This window comes from Ursus arctos, unplaced genomic scaffold (genome assembly GCF_023065955.2).
Source record: "Ursus arctos isolate Adak ecotype North America unplaced genomic scaffold, UrsArc2.0 scaffold_24, whole genome shotgun sequence".
Taxonomy (NCBI): Eukaryota; Metazoa; Chordata; class Mammalia; order Carnivora; family Ursidae; genus Ursus; species Ursus arctos.
In genome coordinates, this window is record NW_026622919.1 from 42,334,010 (window position 1) to 42,361,156 (window position 27,147).

Consider the following 27,147-nt stretch of genomic DNA (forward strand, 5'->3'; position numbering starts at 1 on the left):
TGTTGTTCACAATGTTCCAACTTTGGCCGTTGGGAGCTCCTTCAGGTTAGCTTTCGTCGTTTGACATGTCCCATCTTTTTTTGATCACTTTCTTTACAATTTGTTACCACACAGTTTTCGTGGCTCTTGTATTTTCCCTGCCTCAGCCCTGAAATTAACCTCTTCTCCAAGCAGCATTAGTTCCTATTTTTGGAGAATGGTTCAGAAACTAAGAACTTTGTGGTAGTTGTGCTAATTGCCACTGAAGTGTCACTGCTTTCAGGCTCTCTCATGCATAAAGTTTTTGTCATGGATAGGGTTGAACTTTTTCCTATCTTGTTTTGCAACTGTTGAGGTGATCAATGTTTTTTTTTCCTTTATTGCTGTAATATGGTGAATGACGTTGATTATTTCAAACATTAAAGCAGTCTTGATTCCTAGAATAAACCACACTTTGTCATGACATATTTATTATACTTTTGATATATTGCTAGATTTATTTTGTTAAGGATTTTTGTATTATGCTTGTGAAGAATATCTTTAGTTTTCTTTTCTTGAGAGGTCTTTGGCCCCATTAAATGCGTTGGGAAATGTCCCCTTTACTGTTTGCTGAAAGAGTTGGTACAGGCTTGGTGTTATTCCTTCCTTAAATGTTTGATGAAATTTACTAGTGAATCTGTCTCAGCCTGGGGATTTCTTTGTGGCAAGATTTTTAAATTACAAATGCAGTTTCTTTTGGAGATACAAGACTGTGGCTCTGGATTTATCCCTGGGCGGGGGTATGGCCCAGCTGGGTACAACATCCCTGTGGCTTAGAAAGTCTGTTATCAGAAGAGAATATGGCATCAACAGGGCTCCAGAGAAGTTATCAGCCAACTTGGTCACTTCAGCTGGGTTTACTATACTCTCTTCTGTATTCCAAGCCATAAACATAGAAATAGTATGGTTAAACAAACTCTTTTCCCCTAGTAATATTTATCGAGGTGGACTCTTACTTTAGTATTCCATTTTGTCCTCCCCGCCAACTAATGAATTATGAACTTTTTATGGGCCTACGGGGCCCTACATGATCAACCTGCTGCCTAAATCTTCAACTTCATCTCCATCCCTTCATCTATGTCACTCTTTCCCTTTACTTACTAGGTTCCAGCTATACTGGCCTCTATTCATTTTCTTCCTCAGAGATATTAAGCCTGTTCCCTTCTCAGCCTCTTTGTACTTGCATTTCATTCTGTCTGCCTAAAATACTCTTTTTCTTTGGTTTTCATATGGCTTATTCATTGACATCTTTATAGTCACATCACTTGTGACCTTTTCAAAAAGGACTTTTTCTAACTATCTTATCTAAAATAGACCTTCCTGGGACGCCTGGGTGGCTCAGTCAGTTAAGCGGCTGCCTTCAGCTCAGGTCATGATCCCAGGGTCCTGGGATGGAGCCCACATCAGGCTCCCTGCTCAGTGGGGAGCCTTCTCCTTCTCCCTCTGCCTGCTGCTCCCTTTGCTTGTGCTCGCTCTGTCTCAAAAAAAATAATAAGTAAAATAAAATAGACCTTCCTTTTTTATTATGTAAAACATTTTTTTGGCTTCTTTCATAGCATTATGAGAATCTGTAATAATTTGTTGTGGTTTTTTATTTTTTATTATTATGTGACTCTCCTTGAATGTAAGTTTCATAAGGCTTGGGGACCTGGTTAGTCTAAGTCTAGTTCTTGGCAGTGTTGTGTCCCTAGTTTCTGTTATATCATAGACACTTAGCATTTATTTCTTGTATAAATCAGTGTATGTAAACAGAAGGTATTAATTTTGGTTTCCTGTACATGTATGTGTAGGACACCTGTTTCACTCATTTACTTATTCCTGAAGTATTACTAAATAAATACTATGTAGACGATATTGGTCCAGATGCTATATATACATATGAAATCTGATTTTGAGAACTAAAGGGGATATTTTTAATGTGATGAATTATTAAAAATCACATTCTTCTATGGTATCTACTAACAGTCTTTTGCAAGCATCTCTCTTATTTATGGATAGGAAACAAGATTCGGAAAGGACAGAGGCCACAGTTTCATAACTATTCAATAATACACTAAACCCACATTTCCTAAGCTGTTTCCATATTTGTCCCACATCATACTGCCTTCCCTGTGACTTGCTTCTTTAAAATGTTATTTTTCTTGTATTAGGGATTCAGCATGCATAATGCTCTTGAGGTTTGAGAGATCAGCTGCTTTACATTTCTCTGAAAAGCAGGTGACCTGGCCTCCTGTGTCTGTTTTTGTTTTTTTGTTGTTTGGTTTTTGGATTTTTGTAATGGGATTGTAGCTGTCCCGTTATGTTACATGATTTTCAGGAAGAATGGTTTAAGAGTTAAGGCATTTTACAAAATTAAAAGCATTTTAAACTAAAGAATTTATTTCACGTAACTTTTCAAATACAGGGCTGTTGTATAAAGCAGGTTACACTTAAACAGGATCAGTTACAGTATTGAGAATGTGTTTTGTTTTCGTTCCATTGACTTCAGCAGATAAAATTGTTACTCTCTGAGATGGCACACATATCTATATTGTAATTGTACACTTAGGTATAAATATGTCCAGGAGCAAGTAAAGAATTATTATATTGTCATAGGCTTACCTTTTCTCTGCTAACAATTTTTCTTATGACCGTTCTTTCTTAGCCTATGTTTAAACCATTGATATTTTGAATTTTTTTAATTCATCAGCCTTGTCATTTAGGTTAGGTAATCCAAAGTTGTCATAGTGGAAATATTTTACATAGGCGTTTTAAAAACAATGAAAATGGTTTCACTGTTTGTTTCATGATTTTAGCCAGATTTGTCTGAGGTCCCACAGGTAGTAAGAGCTGAGGTGGAAACCCAGGTCCCCTGACTGTGTTGCTTCTGCAGTACTGCGCTCCTGTCTAAACCAGTTCTCACGGTAGCTACGTCACAGAGTGGCTAAGACAGCGCATATAGAAAAGCTTTGTAAACTGTGAGCCATGTCTCTATAAAGCAGAACATAATGAGGATTTTACGAGTAAGAAAAGCAGATACTAAAGAAGAAAACCTTTTATATGCACTGTCAATTTACATGTCTAAAATATAATTTGAAATACTTTTGACGCTAGGATAGTCTTTGTGCAATTAAATTCTAATTGTATTAATGGACCATGACCATATTTGAAAAGTATGAGACATATGATCACCATAATTTAGTGACTTTTACAAGGAGCAGCTTTATCCCAAAAGCTTTTGGTATAATCATATAAACCTTTGTTGTTTAATAAATAGCATATGACTCTAGTTAAATGACGGTCAGATTATAATATCTGTGAACGGGACGGACTCCTGGTGTTCAGGATTTGACATTCGCTTTCTCAACTGTTTATGAAACCTAAAGGTTCATGATGGAAAAGAATAAAGGTTCGTGATGTGTAGTTTTGTTGAGATACAAACTTGAATGTTACGAGCTAATGAGCTGGTGTCGAGGCAGTCACCTGGCTAACAAGTATGTATAACCTGCATTTACACTTCATCTTCACTTCTGTGTTCATACTTGCTGCTTGTTGTTATTTACCTGGTAACTGCCTGAAATGATTTATACGTATATGTACGTATACTTTCGTTTCTTTGTGAAACATCACTCTGTTATAAAGGTAATGCTAGTGAAGTGATCCAGCAAAAAGTGGTGCTCCTAAGTAGAAAAATGGGAAGCTTATGGAAGAAGCCCCATGTATTAGTGGTAGCCATAAATGTGAGAATAGTAAAGATCCGGAGATATATCCCTTATCTATATTAGGAGTCTTTCATATAATAGAGAGTTAAATTTTTAACATATGAGGACTGGTAGCATTTGATTATTTCACTGTGTTATCTATCATTTCATTCATGGGATATTTTAAAATGACATGTCAAAGCCCCATTTGTCTCAGGTAGTGCAGTTGTCTGCCATATTGAAATAGAGGACAAAGCAAAGTAATAGAACCCTGAATAATACTTTTCTTATTTTTATATTCATGTGGTAATACACAGTTTTACAAGGCAAAATAATCTAGTTTTTTTTTTTTTTTAAGATTTTATTTATTAGAGAGACAGCACAAGCAGGGGGAGCGGCAGGTAGAGGGAGAGGGAAAAGCAGGCTCCACCCTGAGCAGGGAGCCCGATGTGGGGCTCGATCGCGGACCCTGGGATCATGACCTGAGCTGAAGGCAGTCATTCAACCGACTGAGCCACCCAGGGGCCCCCTAGTTTGGAGCTTTTATGCAGAACTCATTTTTCTTCACCTGAAGTATATTGAAATCAAGTCTATCTTCAGTTGGTACATGGCTTTGTTATACAATAAAACTTGAGTTGGAGATGCTCTGCTATAGTGAGGAATTTTCTCTCTCCAGATATATGTTTGCACATATAAAGTATAACTCTTTCTGCCCCCCTCCCCATGGAAATTTATAAATTAACTCTGTTAACTCTGATTGATACTTTGTGCATCTAACAAGTATCTGTTACTCATTTACTCTTTCATTTATCAGTCATTTAATGAGTGTCTCCCATGTGCTAGGTACTATACTAGACTCTAGGGAGTCAAAGATGAATTAGACTCAGCCTCTGCTCCTTGGGAATTCATTCTGGTTGGAGAAATAATAAACATAATTATGATATCTTGTTGAAATATTATATTTTTAAGTATTAAATAAGGTAACTTATATGAAGAAAACTTTGTAAGCCTTACAAATTTAAGATATTTTTCCTCCACTGCATAGTATGATGTCTGATATATCTTAAATGCTTGTTTATTCTTGAATGAATTGATATGGAACAAAGAACAAGGAAAGCATAATATTACAGTATAAAGAAGAATTAGTTCTGTCTGGATGTATAGATGATGGGGAAAAGGATGTGACTTTTGAGCTGGACTTTAAACTATAAGCAATTTATGTTGAGAATCAGGTAAAGGGATTCCAGGGCAAGAGAAAGACTAAGACCTGAAAGTGCCTTGATCTATATTAAACCAGGTATGTGTAGGCTTATACAGTTTACAAGATACTTTCGTTTACATTATCCCTTTTGAGCCTTATGAAAACTTTGTGTAGTGAGTTCATAGAGCCAAGCACTTGAAGCCTTGACTAGAACCCAAGGCCTAGGGTGTAAGAGACAGCAACTAGCCATTTTCTTCTTTATAGTTTCATGAATGTCGTGATTACTAGTATTATTGAATTTTTGTGATTATATCTATGAAAGAACTGTTTTCTGAGTTATAAGTAAGTGGGAGAGAAACATACATAAAATGAAAAGTGTAGTTCCATTTTTATTTATGTAAGCAGATTAGCATATATTGATACATGAGGGGTTTTTTTTAGAGGTTTTAGAAACATCAGAAAATGCTTCTTTTTTTGGAAAACACTCCTTTAATACCTCATAGATTCTTTGTGACTCAGGTAGTGTTTGGGGATTTTCAGTCTTCTTAAACCATTTATCTAAAGAACAGACAATGGAAACTGCCATCCCCACATTCTTTCTTAAGCTTTCTGTTTCTGCCATAGTTGAACAAATTTGGTGACATTAAAAAAATATTTTTTGCACCAAAATGTTTGGTTAAAATACCTCGAGGAGGGAAAAAGAGAAACAAAAACTTATCCATTTATACTTGATTTCCTGTTGTATATGTATTGTATGTTGTATGTAATCAAGACAGCGTGGTATTGGTGAAAGAATAAATCCACCAATGGAACAGAATAGAAAGTTCAAAAATTGACCTACACAAATACAGTCAACTGATCTTTGACAGAGGAACAAAAGCAATTCAATGGAGAAAAGAGTTTTTCAACAAAAGGTGCTAGAAAACTGGATATCCATATGCAAAAAATATATATATATCTTTATGTATATATATATATATATATATAATAGGCACCTTTCATTTCCCCAAAATAACTCAACAGATCCTAAACATAAAATACAGAACTATAGAACTTGTAGAAGCTTCATAATTTTGGAGAAAATCTAGGTGATGTTGGGTTTGGCAATGAGTTTTTAGATGCAACACCATAAACACCATCTATGAAAGAAAAAACGATAAGATGGATTTCATTAAAATTAAACACCTCTGCCTTGCCCTGCCAAAGATACTGTCAAGAATGAAAAGACAAGCCACAGACTGAAAGAAAATATTTGCAGAACATATCTGATGAAGGACTGTTACCCAAAATATACAAAGGACTTTTAAAACTCAACAGTTAAAAAGTAAGCAAAAGATCAACAGTTCATCTGAGAAGATAAGCAGATGGCAAAATAGACATATGAAAAAATGTTCAGCATCATGTCATTAAGGAATTGCAAATTAAAACAACTAGATACCACTATATACCTATTAGAATGGCCAAAATCCAAACCATAGCACCAAATGTTGGCAAGGATGTGGAGCAGTAGGAATTCACACTCATTGCTGGTGGGAATACAAAATGGTGTAGCCAGTTTCGCAGCTGCCTTCAAACACTGAATATAGTCTTACCATCTGATCCAGCAATCACGCTTCTAGGTATTTATCTAAATGAATTGAAAACTTACGTCCAAACAAAAACCTGCCCACAAATATTTATAGCACCTTTGCTCATAATTACCAGAACTTGGAAGCAACCAAGATGTCCTTGTAAATGAACAGATAAACGACCATATGTCCATCAATGGGATATTATTCAGTGATACAGGAAATAAGCTAGCAAGCCCCCAAAGACATGGAGGAGCCTTAAATACTCAAAAGAAGTCAGTCTGAAAAGGCTACATAGTGTATAATTCCAACTATATGGCAATAGGCAAAACTATAGACAGTAGAAAGATCAGCTGTTGCCAGAGGTTCAGGGTGGAAAGAGGAGGAAGAGTAAGTAGGTGGAGCACGTGGGAGATTTAGGGCTGTGAAGCTGTTGTGTGTGACACTGTAAGGATGGATACGTGACATTATGCATTTGTTAAAACCTGTAGAACTGCACAACAGAGAGTGAACCCTAATGTAAATTATGGATTTTATTGAATAATTATCAACATTGGCTCATCAATTGTAATAAATGTACCACACTAAAAGATGTTAATAATAGGTGGAGAAGAATGGTATATGGGAACTCTGTATTTTCTGCTGAATATTTCTGTAAACCTAAAACGCTTCTAAAAAATAAGTCTACTTATTTTTAAAAAATGGAAAAAGTAACTTTCCAAGAACTCACTGTTAATAATTTAATTAATTTACTTTTCTTTTTTTTTCTCCCTAAATTAGTATTCTGAGTCTGTTAGATGCTTTACTTTTTGTCCTTAGGTAACTTCATGTAATTGTAAAACAAAATTTCTATGCCAAATAAACCATTAAAAAAAAGCAAGTTAAAGATATTCTTAGTCACCCAGACTGGAAGGAGATAAGCCACCATATTAATGGAATAGAGATTACAAATAATTTATACTTTCATCTTTGTTTTTCTGTATTTCCCAGATGTTATCTGTAAAATAAATATCTGTTAGCACTAAAACAGTTTTTTGTAGCCTATTGCAGCGTAATGGTATTCACTTAACATGTTTTAAGAGATATATATACAGGGGCACCTGAGTGACTCACTCAGTTGAATGTCCGACTCTTGGTTTAGGCTCTGGCCGTGATGTCAGGGTCGTGATATTGGGCCCCAAGTTGGGCTCCTCGCTAATAAGCACAGAGTCTGCTTGAGTTTCTTTCTCCCTCCCTCTCCCTCTGCTCCTCCCCCTGCTCGTGCTGTCTGTCTCTCTCTCACTCTGTCTCTCTCTAAAATAAATAACATCTTTTCAAAAAAAGAGAAATATATACAGAAATAAATAAGACATAGATCTTAAGGATCTGTTTAAATAAAAGACTGCATCACCGCAGTGTTTGATGTAAACAGTATGATCGGTTGGTGACAGCCTCACCAATTGCAGTTTACAAAGGGATCAATTTTAAAATTATTTGTTATGTACCTGCTTATTTTCTTATTTGCTTATTTGTTTATTATTTACTTATTTACTGGAATAAAAGAGGATTCTAATTAGGTGGTATCTAAGTGATTTTGCCAAATTCTTATATTTTGTTGATTTAAATTGCCTTAAATTATGTGCTTGAAATCCCATTTTTATTCCTGAAATTTGTGCCGTTTGCAGTATGTGTGTTGGGGGAAATGAATTATTATTAAAAAGAGAATTATTTTAATGTGGCTTTAGTGATTTCTTCATACAATAATTGATGATGAAATTTGGCTCATTGTTTTCAGCTAGTTTAAATTGGTCTTGAGAGAAACAGAAACTTGTTGCTTAATTACAGACTCCAAATGACTTTATGGAATGCCTCTGAGCTGTGATGAAGTACTAGTTTAAGGATAATTCCACTTGATGGTGTATGTTATGCCCCAAAGGAAAGCAATTTTAAATTCGACTTTTACTAGATTATGCCATCTTTATGGAGCCACTCTGTTGTTGAATTGGTATCCACACTATCCAGGATGGTTTTAATGAATGGTGTTTATTCAGTGGAGGGCTTAGCTAAACGAGTAAGGACTTGGAGACTTAAGGCAATCTGAGAAGAAATTTAAAAATCACCGGCCTTCCTCTGTCTATGCCACTGTATAAATTAAGGATACCACAGGGAGGGAGGACCTCCTTCCTCCATAGGACAGAATATTGAGGATTATAATTTTAGTTTTCTATATAAGCAAAGCCTATTAGGTTGGTTTCCTTTTCAGGGGAATCCAGCAAAATGTGTTCTTTGCATTTCAGATGACGCTATATAATTACCATAATATGAAGATAAGTTGTGAATTTCAAATATATAAAATGACCTATCTCAATGAAACTGTATCCTTTTAAGAAAACCTATTATTGAAAATCTAGTTGTATACAAAAAAATGGAGCATGAAGGCATGAGTATTTGCCTTACAAGATTTTTAATTTGATTTATGTAAATAGAATGGTCTTATTACATTTAAAATATGATTTAAATTGGCCAAAATGTTACTTTCAAAAAGGATACCTTTTAAGGAACATACTCATTACATAAAACAAGAATTGTATCTGCGTGCTACAAACAACATCAAAGGATTTTCTTGCTATGAAATGACACAGATAGTTGTTCCTTACTGGCCATTTCAGCCTCACTTCTTCAAGGACATTATCTTTGAATGTAAAACATAATGACTTTGTTTTCCAACCAAAGTCTAGTAGTTAGGCTGACTTATTAGCTGGTGCAGTGAACTTTAGCTCTGACATCTATGGTTGAGAACAGATATGAAAGAAATGCTATTATATTTTCAGATCTTACAGAAATCAGATAATCGTAGTAATGAAATATATCTGGCTGATTTTCTGATGATTCGTATGAAATGCTTAGCTCTCTGTTTTTTCATTGCTGTCTAGGCAGATTCACTTGAGTTTAGTTAGATGAAAATATATTTTCCACACAGTTTCTGTTGGGTTTGTTTTTTTTAAATAATAATTTTTTATTATGTTATAATAGTCTCCATACAGTATATCCTTAGTTTTTGATGTAGTGTTCCATAATTCATTATTTGCATATAATGCCCAGTGCTCCATGTAATACGTGCCCTCCTTAATACCCATCACCGGCCTATCCCAATCCTCCACCCCTCTCTCCTCTGAAGCCCTCAGTTTGGTTTTTTTTAACACTGATTCACCATTGTACACTACTTAAGGTATGTACCTTTATATTCAGTCTAACTTGGAATTGGGTTTGTGTTATTATCATATGATCTCACTCATATGTGGAATTTAAGAAACAAAACAGAAGATCATAGGGGAAGGTAGAGAAAAATAAAATAAGAAAGGGAGTCAGAAAGGGAAACAAACCATAAGAGACTCTTAACGATAGGGAACAAACAGGGTTGCTGGAGGGGAGGTGGGTGGGGGGATGGGGGTCCCTGGTGATGGGCGTTAAGGAGGGCACTAGATATAATGAGCACTGGGTGTTACATACAACTGAGGAATCACTAAACTCTACTTTTGAAACTAATAATACACTGTATGTTTGAAATAAAACTTTTAAAAAGAACAAGAATCTAAATTAAAAAAATAACTAGTTTTAAAACTATTTTCCAGAGTACATTTAAATAAAAACTTTAAAATTTTACATTCCTGCTAATAATGTGTGAATGATCTAGTTTCTTCATATCCTCACCTGCATTTGATGTTGTCACTTATTTTTATTTTAGCCATTGTGACAGCTGTGTAGAGATCGCTCATTGTGACTTCAGTTTCTATCTCCCTAATGGCTAACGGTCTTGAACATCCTTCCATGTGCTTATTTGCAGTCTGTCTTCTGGCGAAATGTCTCTTCATGTCTTTTACCCATTTTCTAATGTGTGGGGGTTTTTTTTTTTGTTTTTTTTTTTGTTTTTTTTTTTTTACTGTGGAGTTTTGAGAATTCTTCTCCATCAAATATGTGGTTTGCAAATATTTTTTTCTCAGCCTGTAATTTGTCTTTTCATCTTAACAGGGTCTTTCCCAGACAAAAGCTTTTGTGTCGAAATCCAAAGACTTTCTCTTTTTTTTGTCCCCTTCAAGTTTTGTAATTTTATATTTTACATTTAAATCCATGGTTCATTTTGAGTTAATGTTTGTGTACGATGTGAGACTTAGGTCAAGGTTCGTGTTTTTGCCTATGGATGTCTAATTGCCCCAACACAATTTGTTGAAAACACTCTCTTTCCAACATTGAATTGCTTTTGCATTTCTGTCAAGAGTCAGCTGGAATTGTTTACTGGGTACGGTTGTCTGTTAGGGCAATACAAATGTTTTAGAACTGGATAGGGGTGGTGGTTGTGCAACAGTGTGAGTGTGCTCTAAATGTCACCAAATTGTACACACATGATTTCACTTCGGTTTTAAAAAAATCAACTCAGATATCCACCTGAGAAAAAAAGTCAATTGGACTTATCTGTGTGGGACTATTTCTGGACACTTTTCTGTTCCATTGATCTCTGTGTCTGTCCCTCTGCCAGTATCACAGTCTTTTTTTTTCCCCACACAGTCTTGATTACTTTAGCTGTGTTAAGTATTGAAATTGGGTGAACTGATTCTTCTCCTTTATTCTTTTTTAGGAATTGCTTTAGCTATTCTGATTCTTTTGACTGTCTTATAAATTTTACAATAATCTTGTCTGTATCTAGGAATTGCATTAAATTTGTAAATCAGCTTGGGGAGAATTGACATCTTTACTGTGTTGAGTTTTCCGATCTATGAATGTGGTGTGTGTCTCCATTTATTTAGGTCTTCTTTGATTTCTTCATCAGTGTTGTGTAGTTGTCCTATGCGAGTTCTATGTACAGGTTTTATTAGATTCACACCTATGTTTTTCTTCTTTGAACAGTTATAAATGGCATTGGCTTTCTGAGTTTGGTGTCCACATGCTTTTTGCTAGTTCACAGAAATACAATTGATTTTTGCATGTTTATATTGTGTAATGTGACCTTGCTGAACTCACTTATTCTAGGAATTTTTATTATTTGGGATTTTCTGTGTAGACAATTTTGTCATCTGCAAATAAAGATAGTTTTATTTCTTCCTTTCCAATCTGTATGCCTTTTATTTCCATTTCTTGCTTTCTTGCATGGCCAGAACTTCCAGCACTATGTTGAATAAGAGTGGTGAGAATGGGGTTCCTTGCCCTGTACCAGATCTTACAGAGAAGTGTTCAGTCTTTCCCTGTTAAGTATAATGCTAGCTGTTGAGGAGTATCCCTCTGTTTTTACTTTTCTGAGAATTTTTCTCTAGAATGGCTGTTATGTTTTGTCAACTGCTTGTTAGCCCGTTCATATATGGTGGGATACATTGATTGATTTTTGAATAATTTTTTTAAAGTTTTTATTTAAATTCCAGTTAGTTAACCTCTGTGTAGTGTTAGTTTCAGGTGCACAATATAGTGATTGAACACTTCCCATACAACACCTGGTGCTCATCACAAGTGCACTCCTTTTTTTTTTTTTTAAAGATTTTATTTATTTATTTATTTGACAGAGACACACAGCGAGAGAGGGAACACAAGCAGGGGGAGTGGGAGAGGAAGAAGCAGGCTTCCTGCTGAGCAGGGGTCCCTGGGATCATGACCTGAGCCAAAGGCAGACGCTTAACTGACTGAGCCACCCAGGCGCCCCAACAAGTGCACTCCTTAATCCCCATCACCTATTTAACCGTTCCCCCCCACCCACCTCCCTTCTGGTAACCATCAGTTCTCTATAGTTAAGAGTCCGTTTCTCAGTTTGCCCCTCTCTCCCTCTTTTTTTCCCCTTCGCTCATTTGTTTTGTTTTTTAAATTACACATATTAATGAAATCATATAATGTTTGTCTTTTTCTGACTGACTTATTTCATTCACTTAAGCATAATATTCTCCATCTAGCTCCATTCATGTCATTGCAAATGACAAGATTTCATTCTTTTTTTATGGCTGAGTAATACATCTTATATAAAAATATTATATATGTAAGTATTCATATACACACACATACCCAAGACTGGACACCATTGTCATCATTTACAGATAAACTGAGACTGAGAGAAGTAACTTGATCATCAGTCATGCAGTTAATAGCAGAAGTGGGATTCAAATTCAAGCAGTCTGACTTCAGAAATTTGGCTCTTACTATCTCAATAAATGATAGCTCTCTTTCCTCTTTCTCCACAATCAGTTTTAGTTTCCCCTACTACTACTAGATAATGACTTATCTCTACTTTAATAAAAATCTGTACTCTTGGGGCGCCTGGGTGGCTCAGTCGTTAAGCGTCTGCCTTCTGCTCAGGGCATGATCCCAGCGTTCTGGGATCGAGCCCCACATCAGGCTCCTCTGCTGGGAGCCTGCTTCCTCCTCTCCCACTGCCCCTGCTTGTGTTCCCTCTCTCACTGGCTCTCTCTCTGTCAAATAAATAAATAAAATCTTTTAAAAAAAATAAAATAAAAATCTGTACTCTTAAGGCTCCTTCCATCTCTTTATCCTTCCCCTTTCCTCTCATCTAGCAACCTGCATGTCACCGGAGGATCACTCCATTCTAAATTTTATCGTTCTAGGAAGCAACTTAAACAGCTATAGAGGACAGACTATCTATATTCTAGACTCAGCAGTTCTTTGACCCTTCACTCCAAAGAATGAACATACGAATGCTCTTATAATTTCTTTATTCTTTCTCAGATTTGGTAACTTCTTTCCTTGTTCGCAGTCATCATTCAATTTTTGTCTTTTTTTAAAGATTTAATTTTTTTTAGTTTATTTATTTATTTATTTATTTATTTGACGGAGAGATAGCAAGAGAGGGAACACAAGCAGGGGGAGTGGGAGAGGGAGAAGCAGGTTCCCCTCCAAGCAGGGAGCCTAACGTGGGGCTCAGTCCCAGAACCCTGAGATCATGATCTGAGCCGAAGGCAGATGCTTAACAACTGAGCCACCCAGGTGTCCCCAGATTTTATTTATTTGAGAGAGAGTGATCGAGAAAGACAGAGGGAGAGACCACACAAATGGGGGGGAGGGGCAGAGAGCAAGGGAGGGAAAAATAAATATATATATATATATATATATATATATTACATTCCACATATAAGAGAGATCATGTGGTATTTATCTCTCTCTGTCTTGACTTATTTCACTTAGCATAATGCTGTCATGGTCCATCCATGTTGTTGCAAAGGGCAATATGTCATTCTTTCTTACCACTGAATAATATTTCATTGTATATATCACAATTTCTTTATCCGTCCTCCTGTTATGTGAACTTAGGTTGTTTCCATATCTTGGCTTTTGTAAATTATGCTGTGGTGAGCATGGGGGTGCATATATTTTTTTGAGTTAGTATTTTGCTTTCTATTTTTTGCTTTTTATTTCAGTTCCCAGAAGTGGAATTGCTGGATCATGTGTTAGTTCTATTTTTAGTTTTTGAGGAAATTCTATACTGTTTTCCATAATGGCTGCACCAGTTTATATTCCCACCAGCAGTGCACAAGGTTTCCCTTTTTTCCACATCCTTCCAACACTTGTTATTTCTAGTCTTCTTGATAATGGCCATTCTAACAGGTATGAGGTGATATCTTACTGTGATTTTGACTCGCATTTCCCTAATTATTATGATGTAGAGCATCTTTTCATCTATCTGTTGGCCATTGGTATGTTACGGAAAAATATCTGTTCGGGTTTTATGCCATTTTTTATTCAGATTGGTGTTTTTTCTTTTGTTTTGCTACTGCGTTGTAGGAGTTCCTTACATATTTTGGATATTAGCCTCTTATCAGATGTATGATTCGCTGATATTTTTCTCCCATTTAGTAAGTTGCCTTTTCATTTTGTTGATTGTTTCCCTTGCTGTACAGAAATTTTTTAGTTTGAGGGGAAAAGAATTTTTTTAGTTTGATGTAATTCCCCTTGTTAATTTTTGCTTTTGTAGTTTTTGGTGTCAGATACAAAAAATCATCACCAAGATCTGTGTCGAGGAGCTTACTGCCTGCATTTTCTTTTAGAAGTTTTATGGTTTCAGGTCTTATGTTCAAGTCTCCAATCCATTTTGAGTTGATTTTGTGTATGTTGTAAGATAGTGTTCCAGTTTCATTTTTTGCATGTGGCTGTCCAGTTTCCCCAACACCATTTATTGAAGAAACTGTCTTTTCTGCATTGTGTATTCTTGGCTCCTTTGTCATAAATTAACTGACTGTATATGTGTGGGTTTATTTCTGGGCTTTCTGTTCTGTTCTACTGATCTATATCTGTTTTTATGCTAGTACCATATTATTTTAATTACTATAGCTTTTTTTTAAAGATTTCTTTTATTATTTATTAGAGCATGGGGGGGGCAGAGAGAGAGGAAGAAACAGACTCCCCACTGAACAAGGAGCCCGATGCGGGGCTCAATCCCAGGACCCTGGGATCACAACCATATCAGAAGGCAGATGCTTAACCGACTGAGCCTTCCAGCTGCCCCTTAATATAGCTTTGTAATATATAGTTTGAAATCAGGGAGCATGATGCCTCCAGCTCACTTTTTCTTTCTCATTGTTGTGGCTATTCAGGGTCTTTTATGATTCCTTACAAATCTTAGGATTGTTTGTTTCATTTCTGTGAAAAATGCCATTGGAATTGTGGTAGGAAGTGCATTGAATCTACATATTGCTCTCGGTGGTATGGACATTTTAACAATACTAATTCTCCCAATCCATGAGCATGGATTCTTTTTTCCATTTATCTATGTCTTCTTCAATGTCTTTTATTAATGTCTTGTTTCCAGTATGAAAGTCTTTCACCTCCTTGGTTAAATATATTCCTAGATATTTTGTTCTTTTTGATGTGATTGTAAATGGGATTTTCTTAATTTCTCTTTCTAATCGTTCATTATTAGTGTATAGACACAACAGATTTTTGAGTCATGGGTTTTGTATTCTGCAGCTTTACTGAATTCATTTATTATTTCTAACAGTTTTTTTTTTAAGATTTTATTTATTTATTTATTTGACAAAGCACAAGCAGGGGGAGAGGGAGAAGCAGCTTCCCCACAGAGCAAGGAGCCTGATGTGGGACTCGGTCCCAGGACCCTAGGATCATAACCTGAGCTGAAGGCAGATGCTTAACCACTGAGCCACCCAGGCGCTTCTGCTTCTAACAGTGTTTTGATTGAGTCTTCAGGGTTTTCTATATATATAAATACCTGGTTATATATAATATGTCACCTGCACATAGTGACGGTTGCTTCTTTCATTCCAATTTGGATGCTTTTTATTTCTTTTTCTTGCCTAATTGCTCTGGTTAGGACTTCTAAAACTGTTGAATCAAAGTGGCAAGACTGGGCGTCCTTGTTTCTGATTTTAGCTTTCAGCTTGTCCTCATAGATATGATATTAGTTGTGGGCTTGTCCTGTGTGGCCCTTATGTTGAGGTACATCTCCTCTGTACCTGCTTTGTTGAGAGTTTTTAATCATAAACGGATGTTGAATTTTGTCAGGTGCTTTTTCTCCATCTGTTAAGACGATCATGACTTTACCTTTCAGTTTGTTAGTGTGATGTATCCCATTCAGTGACTGTAGATGTTGAACCGTCTGCATCTCTGGAATAAATCCCACTTAATCATGGTGTATGACCCTTTTTTAATGTATTAAACTTAGTTTGCTGACATTTTGTTGCGGATTTTTATATCTGTGTTCATCAGGAATATTGGCCTTACAGTAGTCCCCTCTTACCTGTGGTTTTGCTTTTCATGATTTCAGTCACCTGTGGTCAACTGTGGTCCAGAGGCAGATGACCTTCCTTCTGACATATTGTCAGAAGGTCAGTAGTAGCCTAATGCTACTATTCATTCCCCTCACTTCATCTCATCACATAGGCATTTTATCACCTCATATTATCACAAAAAGAAGAGTGAGTACAGTACAGTACGATGTTTTGAGAATGAAAGATCACGTTCACATTACTGTTATTATGGATATTGTTACAATTATTCTATTTTATTTTTAGTTATTGTAATCTCTTACTGTGCATAATTTATGAATTAAACTTAATCATAGGTATGTATGTATAGGAAAAAAAAAACATAGTATACATAGGGTTCCGTACTATCCATGGTTTCAGGCATTCTCTGAGGGTCTTGAAATGTATCCCTCATGGATAAGGGGAGACTAGCAGGGAGTCTGCTTCTCCCTCTCCCTATGCCCCTTCCCCTGCTTGTGCTCTCTCTTTCACTCTGGCACTGGCTGTCTCTCAAATAAATAAACAAAATCTTTAAATAAAACAAACTGGTTTGGAGGCACCTGGGTGGCTTAGTTGGTTAAGTGGCTGCCTTCAGCTTGGGTCATGATCCCAGGGTCCTGGAATTGAGTGCCATGTTGGGCTCCCTGCTCAGTGGGGAGTCTGCTTCTCTCTCTCCCTCTGCCTGCCACTCCCCCTGCTTGTGTGCACACAGTCTCTCTCTCTCAAATAAATAAATAAAAGTTAAATAAAAAACTGGCTTGCTGAGATTGGCAATGTAATTATTTACTTTCATATTACACTTCTTGCATCTTAAAATGTCTTATTTTTTTTGCCTTTCGATATGCTAAAAGGCTGTAATGAGGACAGTCAACCAAACCATTGTGTTGAACAAGAAGCTGTTAACCCAGTTCTAGTTAACCACTCCCTCTTTTGTGAGTTTATGACCACCTTACCAAGATACCTGTAGGCGTCTGTATTGTCTGTCTCCATAGTAAGGTCTGTAGAGGTTAGTACCTTATCTTGGTGGCCCCTGTCTGATGCATTCTCTTCCAGGGCACTTCCATACACATTTGTTAATAAAATAAATGCATACTTATCAATAGAATTCACCACAGCAATGGATTTATATGGAAATTTATATCAACTTTATGCTTAGATTTAGAATCAGTCCATAGTTACTGAGAAACTACTGTAATAATAGCAAAAAATACTTAGTGTTTACCATATACCGGATTCTGCTCTCATCACTGTATATAAACTTCTCTATTCCTCTTAACAAGTAGGGGTTGTTTTTTGTTTTTGTTTTTGTTTTTTTGCTTGTTTATCATTCCCATTTTACAGGTGAGAAAATTTAACCATAGAGTAATTTACCTAATGTCAGATAGCTAGTAAGTGGTAGAGATAGCATTCAAAAGCCACATAGTCTGGCTCTAAATTCCTCCAACTATCTTTGCAATTTTGATTATTTTTTAAATTCTTTTTAAGAGGGGGAGAGGGGTGGGGAGGAGCAGGAGAAGAGGGAGAGAGAGAATCTTAAGCAGGCTCCGTGTCCAGCGTGGAGCCCGACTCAGGTCTCCATCTCACGACCCCAAGATCATGACCGGAGCCAAAACCAAGAGTCAGATGCTTAACTGGCTGAGCCACCCAGTTGCCCCATGTTATTTTTGAAATTCTTAATGGTTTCCAAAACAGGGCTTATATAAGATATTTATGACATTTTTTAAAGTTCATCTTTGTCCCCTAATTCCTGCATTAACTTAGATTTCCTGGCCCACTACTTTATTATGAAACCTCCAGTTATTAGTTGATACAGTGAATGTAGAAACTCTTTTGGAAAGAAATAGTTAGAAAAAAAATATGCAGGTCTTCAGTTGAGAACGCGCTGTGCACCTTGCGCAGTGCTGAACAGATGCAGACGCCTCGGAGGGAGTTCTCCTGCTTTGGGCCGCAGAGCAGCACCTTAGCAATTTTGATACCTATGAATTCCTCCCTAAAATAGCCTTCTTTCTCTCGAGTGCATTTTACAGATCAAAGGTGCATGGAGTGTCTTTATTCACATTGTTGAATTGTAAAGTTTGTAGGCTGAAATTTAGTTTCGTTTCCAAAACAAAACAAAAAAAAATGTTTCCCAAAAATGAAAGGAACTTTAAGGTGTAAATAATTACTACTTATAGGCATCAGAACTATATTTCCTTATCCTGTCTCAACAAGTCGGTTGTAATTCTTAAGTTTTGAATAGATGGTGGTGACAAGTGTGAGCTATCTAGATTAAAGAAGTTTTATTTCTTTATGCTGTCATTAAAACTGTTCTGTCTTTAATCATCAAATATCCCTGTGGAAGAAATAGATTTAAGCTAACAAACACAAGTAAGATGGAAATTATATGTGTGGATGAGTTACATTTATTTCAGAGCCCAGAATATTCTCCAGATGCTTTCAAAAGACTTGGGTATTCTGTTTATGTAAGTGGCTGAGAATTAATCTCTAAAATATAGAAAAATTAAGTACAAATTTTAAATGTGCCTTAATAATTTCAGAATTTTAATTTCCATTTTATTTGCAGCTCAGATCGTCTGATAGAAGAGACAATAAGGTAGGAAAAAAATGTTGTTTTACTTCAGTGCGTTTTTTGTTTGCTTGCAACATACGTGAACAGATGAGGTTAACCCTGTAACTAGAGTTAAAATTAATTTATCATTCTTAAAGATGGGAATTTCACTAGATCGTGATGTATTTTTACTGCATCCTTCTCTTATTAGAGACATTTGAAGCCCAAAATAATTGTTTCTAGAATTAGGCTGATTTACCTAGGTTAATTTTTCTGATTAATTCATTTTCAGTACTTTCAGCTTCAATTTTTTCATTCTCCCTTTTTAATGGAAAACCATCTTAGGCATGTGATTTGGTAAATGTCTTATTTATGCCATTTATGTAGATTTGGTTTCTGTCACAGCAGCTGCAGAAAATCTTCTGCAATAGTATTTAGCATTACCTGTAATAACACTGTATTGCTTAAGATAAGGGACATTTATTTGTTGGTTTGACCTGCTTAATTCTCTAGGTTTGGTGAATTTTTAGATACTATCTTATGACAGTAAAAAAGTAAACGAACTAGATATGATCTCTACAGTTTAGAATTCAGCAGTATCTAAAGCATTTTTCAGGAAAGGTATAATGAAGTACATGGAAACGTCACCAAACATACGTACCCCTACCGGCGGCCGTGGTATTGTGCTTTACATGCCTCATTTATTTAATTTCTTCAGTAACCCATGAAATAAACACTGTGGCCAAAACAAAAAAGAAATCAAGGTAAGTAATTTGCCTGTGGTCACAGCTAATACACTATGTTGAGGATTCAAATCCTCAAATCTGAATCTCTCTAATTCTAGAACCAGAGCTCTCTACTTAACGACTATTATATTTACCACCTCGTAGAAAGAGTACAAGCTTTGGAGTGTGATTTGGTTTGTGCTGCTTACCAGATCTCTGTTCTTGGATAAGTTGCTCAGGGCCTTCATTTTGTTATGTGTTTAAAAAACAGGGATTGATGATAATACCTACCCTAAAAGATGATCGTGAAGATTAAAGATAGTATGAGGTAAAATGCCTAATACAATGCCTGGCTACTAGGTAATCTGTATGTAATAGCTGTATTATTAATGCAAACTTTTAAAAATCTTTTTATTTAATGATATTTCAGATTTCAGAAAACTTCCAGTAGTATAAAGAATTCCCATATGCCCTTTACATAGATTCCCCACCTTAACATTTTGCCACATTTGCTTTTTCACTTTTTTTTAAAGCTATTTAAATATAAATTGCAGACATGAGGCCTCTCTATCACTAAATATTTCATCGTTCATATTTTAAATATGTATTTATATTGATATGGACTCATGAATTCTTACTTTATTCAGTAGGTTGTAATGTTTCCATCATTATTTAATAAAGTATAATCTCTTAAAATAATATGCAGTTATCTGGAGATTTTGTTTAAATTACACGCACTGAGTTGTCCATCTGAACAAAGTTTTCGCACCATTGCCTAATTGTCACCTGAAATATTTTCCTTGTGACTCCCCTTTCATCAGCACATAAAGTAAAATCACGTTTGCCGAGGATTTTTTTACTAAAAGTTTTCCTGTTATCCTTTTTGTTTTTTCTTCCTGTTATTTCCTCCTTTTTCTACCTGATCTTCTTCGGGCCAGGCTGCCTTAGTTAAGCTTTTCAACTCAAAGCTGACCTATGTAAGGGCTGGTAATATGAGTATAAAAATTTGGAGTACTTCCTCACATCGGAACATTTGAGAACCATTGAATCACTGCTACTACTATTTTGCTAGTTAAAAAGCAAAAAAAAAAATGTAATTACAAGGTTTTTTTATTTTACTATTTCCCTTTATTTCAAAATCTGATAGGTATCACAGGTGAAATTTTCTTGACTCTTAAGCTAGTTATGATTACTTATAGATAATATAAAATTTAAGTGTCAGATAATTATTTTTGCATATTCTATATGTAATAATTTACTTTTTCCTTTTGGAGATTTTAAGAATATGTGCACAACTGAATATAGACTCTGGCATCAGTTAATTGAAAAGAACTAATATTTTTAATATTTATTCTTAAGCTTTAAGTGTGTAACTAGTATTGTCTGTCATTGAAAAAATGTGTCTGAGTTTAGTGTACAGAGCAGGTAAGAAGGTTCCAGTAAGCACATCAATGATTTATCATTTTAAAAGCATTATGTATTATTTGGAGCCTATGTTTGCCTCCGAGTATTTGATCCTTGAAATAACAACCTAGACTTCACTCAGCTTGAATCCGAATGATGCAATGAGATGAGAAAGTATGTCCAGATATACTCTGTGTGGTACTGGCAATCATGCATATTCAACAAGATAATAACATAATGTATGATGACAATATCCATTCTCCAAGGAATACGAAGTGCTTTGTGAAAATTATTTTTTAATCTTCTTTATCTACTTCTGAGTCAAAGTGCGTGGGAGATGGTGATAGTCCCAGTGTAAAAAACAGAGGCATATATGATTCGAAGATTGCCTTCAGAAGCTTAGCCTCGCTTTAAATGAAATTGTGTTACTTTATACAAGATCATAATACCCGTTTTTAAAAGTACATTATAAATTTATGTTAAAACAACCACATTTTAAATGTATCATATTCCATCACAGACATAATTATGAATAAGAACTAATGATGCAGAGGATGTTGTTAGTTTCGACTCTTGTATTCTCTTTGGTTTTGGGATTTAAAATTCAGTGTAAAGTTAACATTGACTGCTTCCTTCTGTTTTACTCTTGTCTGGTTGTTTTCCAGGCCTGCGCCACTGCACTGGTCCTGGTGTGCTTTTCCCTGTTACCTTCAAATAATCTCCTTTATTGGATCACCTATTTCTTGAATTCAGTGTCTCCCATTTTCTTAGTTTATTCCCTCATTATGCTGGACCACATTCTTTAGTAGTTTCCTGAGAAAGAACAGGAGGTACAATTTTGAACTTTTCACATCTATTCTTGATTCATTGCTTAGCTAAGTTAGAGAATTCTAGGTTAGAAATAATTTTGAAATTTTTGAAGGTGCTATTTTCAGTACTTTTTTTTTTTTAAAGATTTTATTTGTTTGACAGAGAGAGAGAGAGCACAAGCAGGGGAGCGGCAGGCAGAGGGAGAGGGAGAAGCAGGCTCCACCCTGAGCAGGGAGCCCGACATGGGGCTCAATCCCAGGACCCTAGGATCATGACCTGAGCCGAAGGGCAGATGCTTAACTGACTGAGCCACCTGGGTACCCCTTCAGTATTATTTTTTAAGTCCAGTGCCGGTTAAGATAGCTGGTCCTTCGTATGTAATGAGCTTTTTTCTTCTGGAAGCTTTTAGGGTCATCCTATTTTCCCCATGTTTTGGGTGTTTTTTAACCTCCCCATAGTAAGCTTAGCATGCATCTTTTCCAGTTCATTGCCCTGGGCATTGGGTGGGCTCCTACCATCTGGAAACTCATGTCCAGTTCTGGGAAATTTTCTTAAACTGTCGTTTTCCCACCTCCTTTTTCACTGTTCTGTTTTCTTGTTTTTGATTTTAATTTTAAAAGGTAATAGGGGCGCCTGGGTGGCTCAGTCGTTAAGCGTCTGCCTTCAGTTCAGATCATGATCCCAGGGTCCTGAGATCGCACCCCGTGTCGGGCTCCCTGCTCAGTGGAGAACCTGCTGTTCCCTCTCCCTCTGCCCGCCGCTCCCCCTGCTTGTGCTCTCTCTGTCTCTCTGCTAAATAAATAATAAATAAAATCTAATAAATAAATAAAAAATAATAAATATGTTGGGCCTTCTCTTGTTCCTGTCTTACCTTTTCTCCGTTATCCATTTATCTTTTTTTCTACTTTCTGAGGGGTTTACTCAGTTTGTCCTTTTGACACTTTTATTACATTTTAATTTACATTCTTTTTTTAAATTTACACCAGCTCTTTTCTAAGGGGTGGGTGCCCTCTTACAACACACATACACACACATGCATATATACATATATTTATGTGTTTCATGGGTGTGGTGCCTTCTTTTCTCTCTCTGAAGACATTGAATATATAATTTGATTTTAGAGTTTCTCGAGCTTCTATTACTGCCTCTGTTTCCTCAGATTCACTTTTCTGTGTGCTGGTTGATTGGTTTGGATCTCTGCCTCTCATTAGAGGCTCTTCTCAAACTTGTAGTGATTCTTGGTTCTTTGTTCATATTTAAGGGTGAGGCTCCAAAATCCAGTATTTGGAAGCTCGTCCTGTGTACAGGGGTGGTGGGACACTTGCCAATTGGTAGGCCTCACAGTGGATGATCAGAAGGGGGCCTGGCCTGACTGTTTCGTTGGGAGCTTCGAAGGGTCAGCATCTCTGAGGTCTCTCCTGGGTTAGCTCTTCTACCGAACTGGGGGCAGTCATCTGACTTCATGGTTCAGGGAAGTTCCTTGTACAGATGTCTAAGAATTTCCATCATTAGCCCTATTGCACAGTTTTGCCTTCAGAGACATATGGTCCCCTCAATTCTTGATCTTTTCTAGGATCCGGGAAAAACTTCTATAAATCATTGCTTGACTGTAGTAGATTTGGTGCTGCTAATGTTACTCACATTTCTTAGTCACTCAGGTGGAATTCCTGCAATTTGCTTTTCGATTTTCTTTATTAGATATGTATATTTTAGAAAAGTACAATGTTCTTATCGTAACAATTTAAAACTAAAATATATAAAGAAAAAGAAAAAGTTAATCTCCTGGTAATGTCCCTCCATTCTTATCCCCTGAGTAACTTGTATTAACTGACAGTTGTTAATATCTTTCGAATATGCTCTCACTGCCGTACAGACATATACAAAGATGTTTTATTGCTTGAAATGAAAAAGGATTCATACTTTATATATTCTGTATCTTGCTTTAATCATTCAGTATATCATAAACATCCCTCCAGATTAATAGAAATAATGCCATCTTATTCTTTTTAATAACCAAATATGACTTCATGGTATGGTTATATCGTAATCTGTTAAACCACTCCAATAATGTTTCCATTGGGGGGGTGTGTTTTTGTGTGTTTGTCTTTTATTATAAAACCATGCTCTAATATATATCCTTTTATCTATCTCCTCACATACTTTTGTTTCTTCTTTGCCTCCTCAAATCTTGACATTTCAGTTTCGATTCACCATTTGCTTTGAGTACTCCCTCTAGCATTTCCTCCAGTGGGACACCTGCTGTTGCTTGTTCGGAAGTATGTGCAGTCAGCTCCCAGATAGGTCGGGCTCTTAGAGACCCCTAAGCAGAGGCCTACAGGTGGTATGGATGGCGCAGCAGTTTTTTCTTCCGCAGAGCTGGCCCTCACACCAGCTGGGGGACTGTCAGCTCTCGGCTTAGAGGTTTCTCTGGTCGTGCGTCGCAGCCCTTTACCAGCTGCAGGTCCCGGGAGCAGCTCAGCCCACCCCTGCAGCTCCCACGCAGGCAGGTCCATCTCTTCAGTGCTCTGGGTTCCTCAGGATGCAGTGAAACCTAGGTCTTTGCCCCAGGCTTGAAGAAAAATCTAGTCTTCCCTGCCATCAGTTCATTGGTTCCTCCCTTGCTCGAGAGAGTATAGCCTACCTGGCTTTCTTCCCTGGAGATGTCAGAAGAACTTGGGATCTCAGATGGATCCCTCCCCTTCATATCTGCCTCGTTCTTGTGTTCCTCCGTGGAGGAAATTAGACCAGAGGTGAGGTCAGGAATTTGTGCTCTGATCATTATCTTCCCAGAATCTCTTCATATCTGTTGCTTTTTTTTTTTTAATGTTTCATATATTTTCAGAATTCTTCAAGAACATTCTGTTTCCTGCTGTTTTTTATAACATCAGTATCCACAGCACTCCCCTGTGTGTTACTTATCAAAATGGACACTGACCCTGCCCTCTAGATTTCTAATGTCCAGGGAGATAAGGCTGTTGCAAGTTAACCCTGGCAGTGATAGCCAAAAAATAATAACTGAGATTCTTTTAAACAGTACATCAGAATAGTCACATGGAAGAGACTATAGTCTCTGTAAGAGAAGGGACTTTTTCCCATCTCTCGAAGTCATTTAGTGAACGTGTAACTTTTGTCACCTGGCTTGGAAACCCAGCAAAATGTTGAATGTGTCTCCTAAAATCTGCCTAGTTGGGGTGCCTGGGTGGCTCAGTTGGTTAAGCATCTGCCTTTGGCTCAGGTCATGATCCCAGGGTCCTGGGATCAAGCCCCATGTTGGACTCCCTGCTCCTTGGGGAGCCTGCTTCTCCCTCTCCCTCTGCCTGCCGCTCCCCCTGCTTGTGCTCTCTCTGTCAAATAAATAAAATCTTTAAAAAATAAAAATAAAAAAATCTGCCTAGTTGATTCTCAAGTAGAATTCTGGAACATAATCTTTTCACAAATTAAGGACTAGTTATATATGAATATTTTGTGATATATTACACTTTTGGTTCTATTTTTATGATCGTAATTTCCTACTTCCCTCTCAACAGTTCCTGATTAAGGATATTTTAGTGCTGGCCCCTTTCAAAACCTTTGTGTTTTTTTTTTTTTAAAGATTTATTTATGTATGTATGTATGTATTTATTTATTTCAAAGAGAGCTGAGAGAGAGAAAGAGAGAGAAAGAGAGAGAACAGAGGGAGAGGGAGAAGCAGACTCCCCGCTGAGCAGGGAGCCCAACATGGGGCTTGATCCCAGGACCCTGGGATCATGACCTGAGCCAAAGGCAGATGCCTAACTGACTGAGCCACCTGGTCGCCCCTTTCAACACCATTTTAAGAAGCTTTTGTAATGGTGATTTGTCTGTCATTTCATTTGTTGCTTTGTGGAAAATCACAGGAAATGGCCTACTTGCCTTGTCGAAAAAGACATCGGAGAAAAGCAGTGGGGATGGAGTGGTCATTTAGGAAAAGGACAGTGTGAAGGTGACTTGGAAAGTGATTTTTTTTTCTGCCCGTGCTTTTCAAGATGATGTTGCTTATCTTAGTTTTCTGCTCACTTTTTAAGGGTATGATGGATCCATGCACGCAGGATAATTTTAAATGCCAGTGTAATTATCTTCTCTTTTCCCCCTTCAGCATTGCTATGGCAACAAAAGAAAATATGACTTCCCAGAGAGGAATGTTGAAGTCGATTCAGAGCAAAATGAATACTTTGGCCAGTATCCTTTTTGAAAGTTTGAAGTCCCTAGGTTTTTGTGGGCGGGGGGGAGGGGTGTCTATGCCTTTTGGGGGGGGGGGTCAGGTTGCCATCACCAATAGCAGAGAGGCCATTAGTAGTTACATAATATGAATGTGCCTTGCATTCCTACTTTATAAAAGTTGGTACTGTTTAGTGCCATTTGGAAAAGATTCTACACCAGAAGTCTGATATTAGCAGATTTAGAAAAAAATTATAAATGTGAATTTTCCAATTATTCACAAAATTATTTTACATTTTAAAAGCTCTTGAATCCATGTTAGAATGCCACAGTAGATATTATTCTTATCTCAACATTGTAAATGACATGCTTTTTCTTACTTTTTCCAGTTTGGAGAATTAAGTCAGTAGCAGACGCTTAGAGGAAGGAAGGAGACAGACAGCCACACATGTAGAGGAGTTGTAACTGCCGACAGAGTATTTTCATGTGGCTCTTCATGCACAAGCTCAATGCTAGGATGGTTTATTGTGACCTCTACCATTTCAATTCTTAAGTTTCTTGAATTAGGATTACTAATACTTCATGAAACCCAGTGGGAAAACTGGTAAGCCTGCTACTCCGAAACATTTTGTTTACTCTCTGAGAAGTCACGCCTTTTGGAGAAAAAAAGTTTTCTTTCCCAGTTACTAAAGGAGGAAGGACCTATAATTTTCAAAAGTTGAGTGTCTTCTGGTCCTAGATAATTTAAGGTCACTTTTAGTTTGATACTTATTTGCCTAAGGAGTATCCTGAAGTGTATTGATATTTTCCAGTTTTTTGTGAATTTTGTTCCTGTTTTGTTATCCTAAATACAAAACCACACATCCACAATCATTTATACTTTATATAAGGCTATACAGTTTACAGAGCAGTTATATACATTGTATCATCAAATTATCATACTTCCAGAAGAAAGTGTGTTCAAAAAAAATCAAATAAAATGGGCATTAGTCAGGACTCCATAGAGAGGTAGTAACAGAAACTTAATGCAGACTGACTTAAGGGGGAGAGAAGGGAATTAATTTGTTTATATTTATCTAAAATTCATGGGTGGAATTTGGCTTAAGGCATGGCTCGATTCAGGAGGTCAGATTTTATCGTCAGATTTTATTATTAATCTGCCTTTCCTCCCTTTTCCCCCTACCTATTCGATCTCTTATCTTTCCTGTGGTTGGCCTCATTCTCAGGTTTTCTCCTCATGGGACAGAGATGGCTAGAAGAGTCACCTTCTACTAGTTCAGATATCCCCATGG

At 36.7% G+C, this 27,147-nt stretch overlaps 1 protein-coding gene across 2 annotated transcripts in view; it reads left to right on the forward strand.

Moving 5' to 3' along the window:
* GOSR1 (golgi SNAP receptor complex member 1) overlaps positions 1–27,147 on the forward strand; it is a 52,872-nt gene that overhangs the window by 20,086 nt on the left and 5,639 nt on the right. For both annotated transcript variants that reach the window (XM_026517787.4, XM_026517788.4), the window contains exons 7-8: positions 18,756–18,785; positions 25,794–25,876. In XM_026517787.4, the coding sequence (XP_026373572.1) occupies positions 18,756–18,785; positions 25,794–25,876 (113 nt within the window). The remainder of the gene's footprint in view (positions 1–18,755; positions 18,786–25,793; positions 25,877–27,147) is intronic.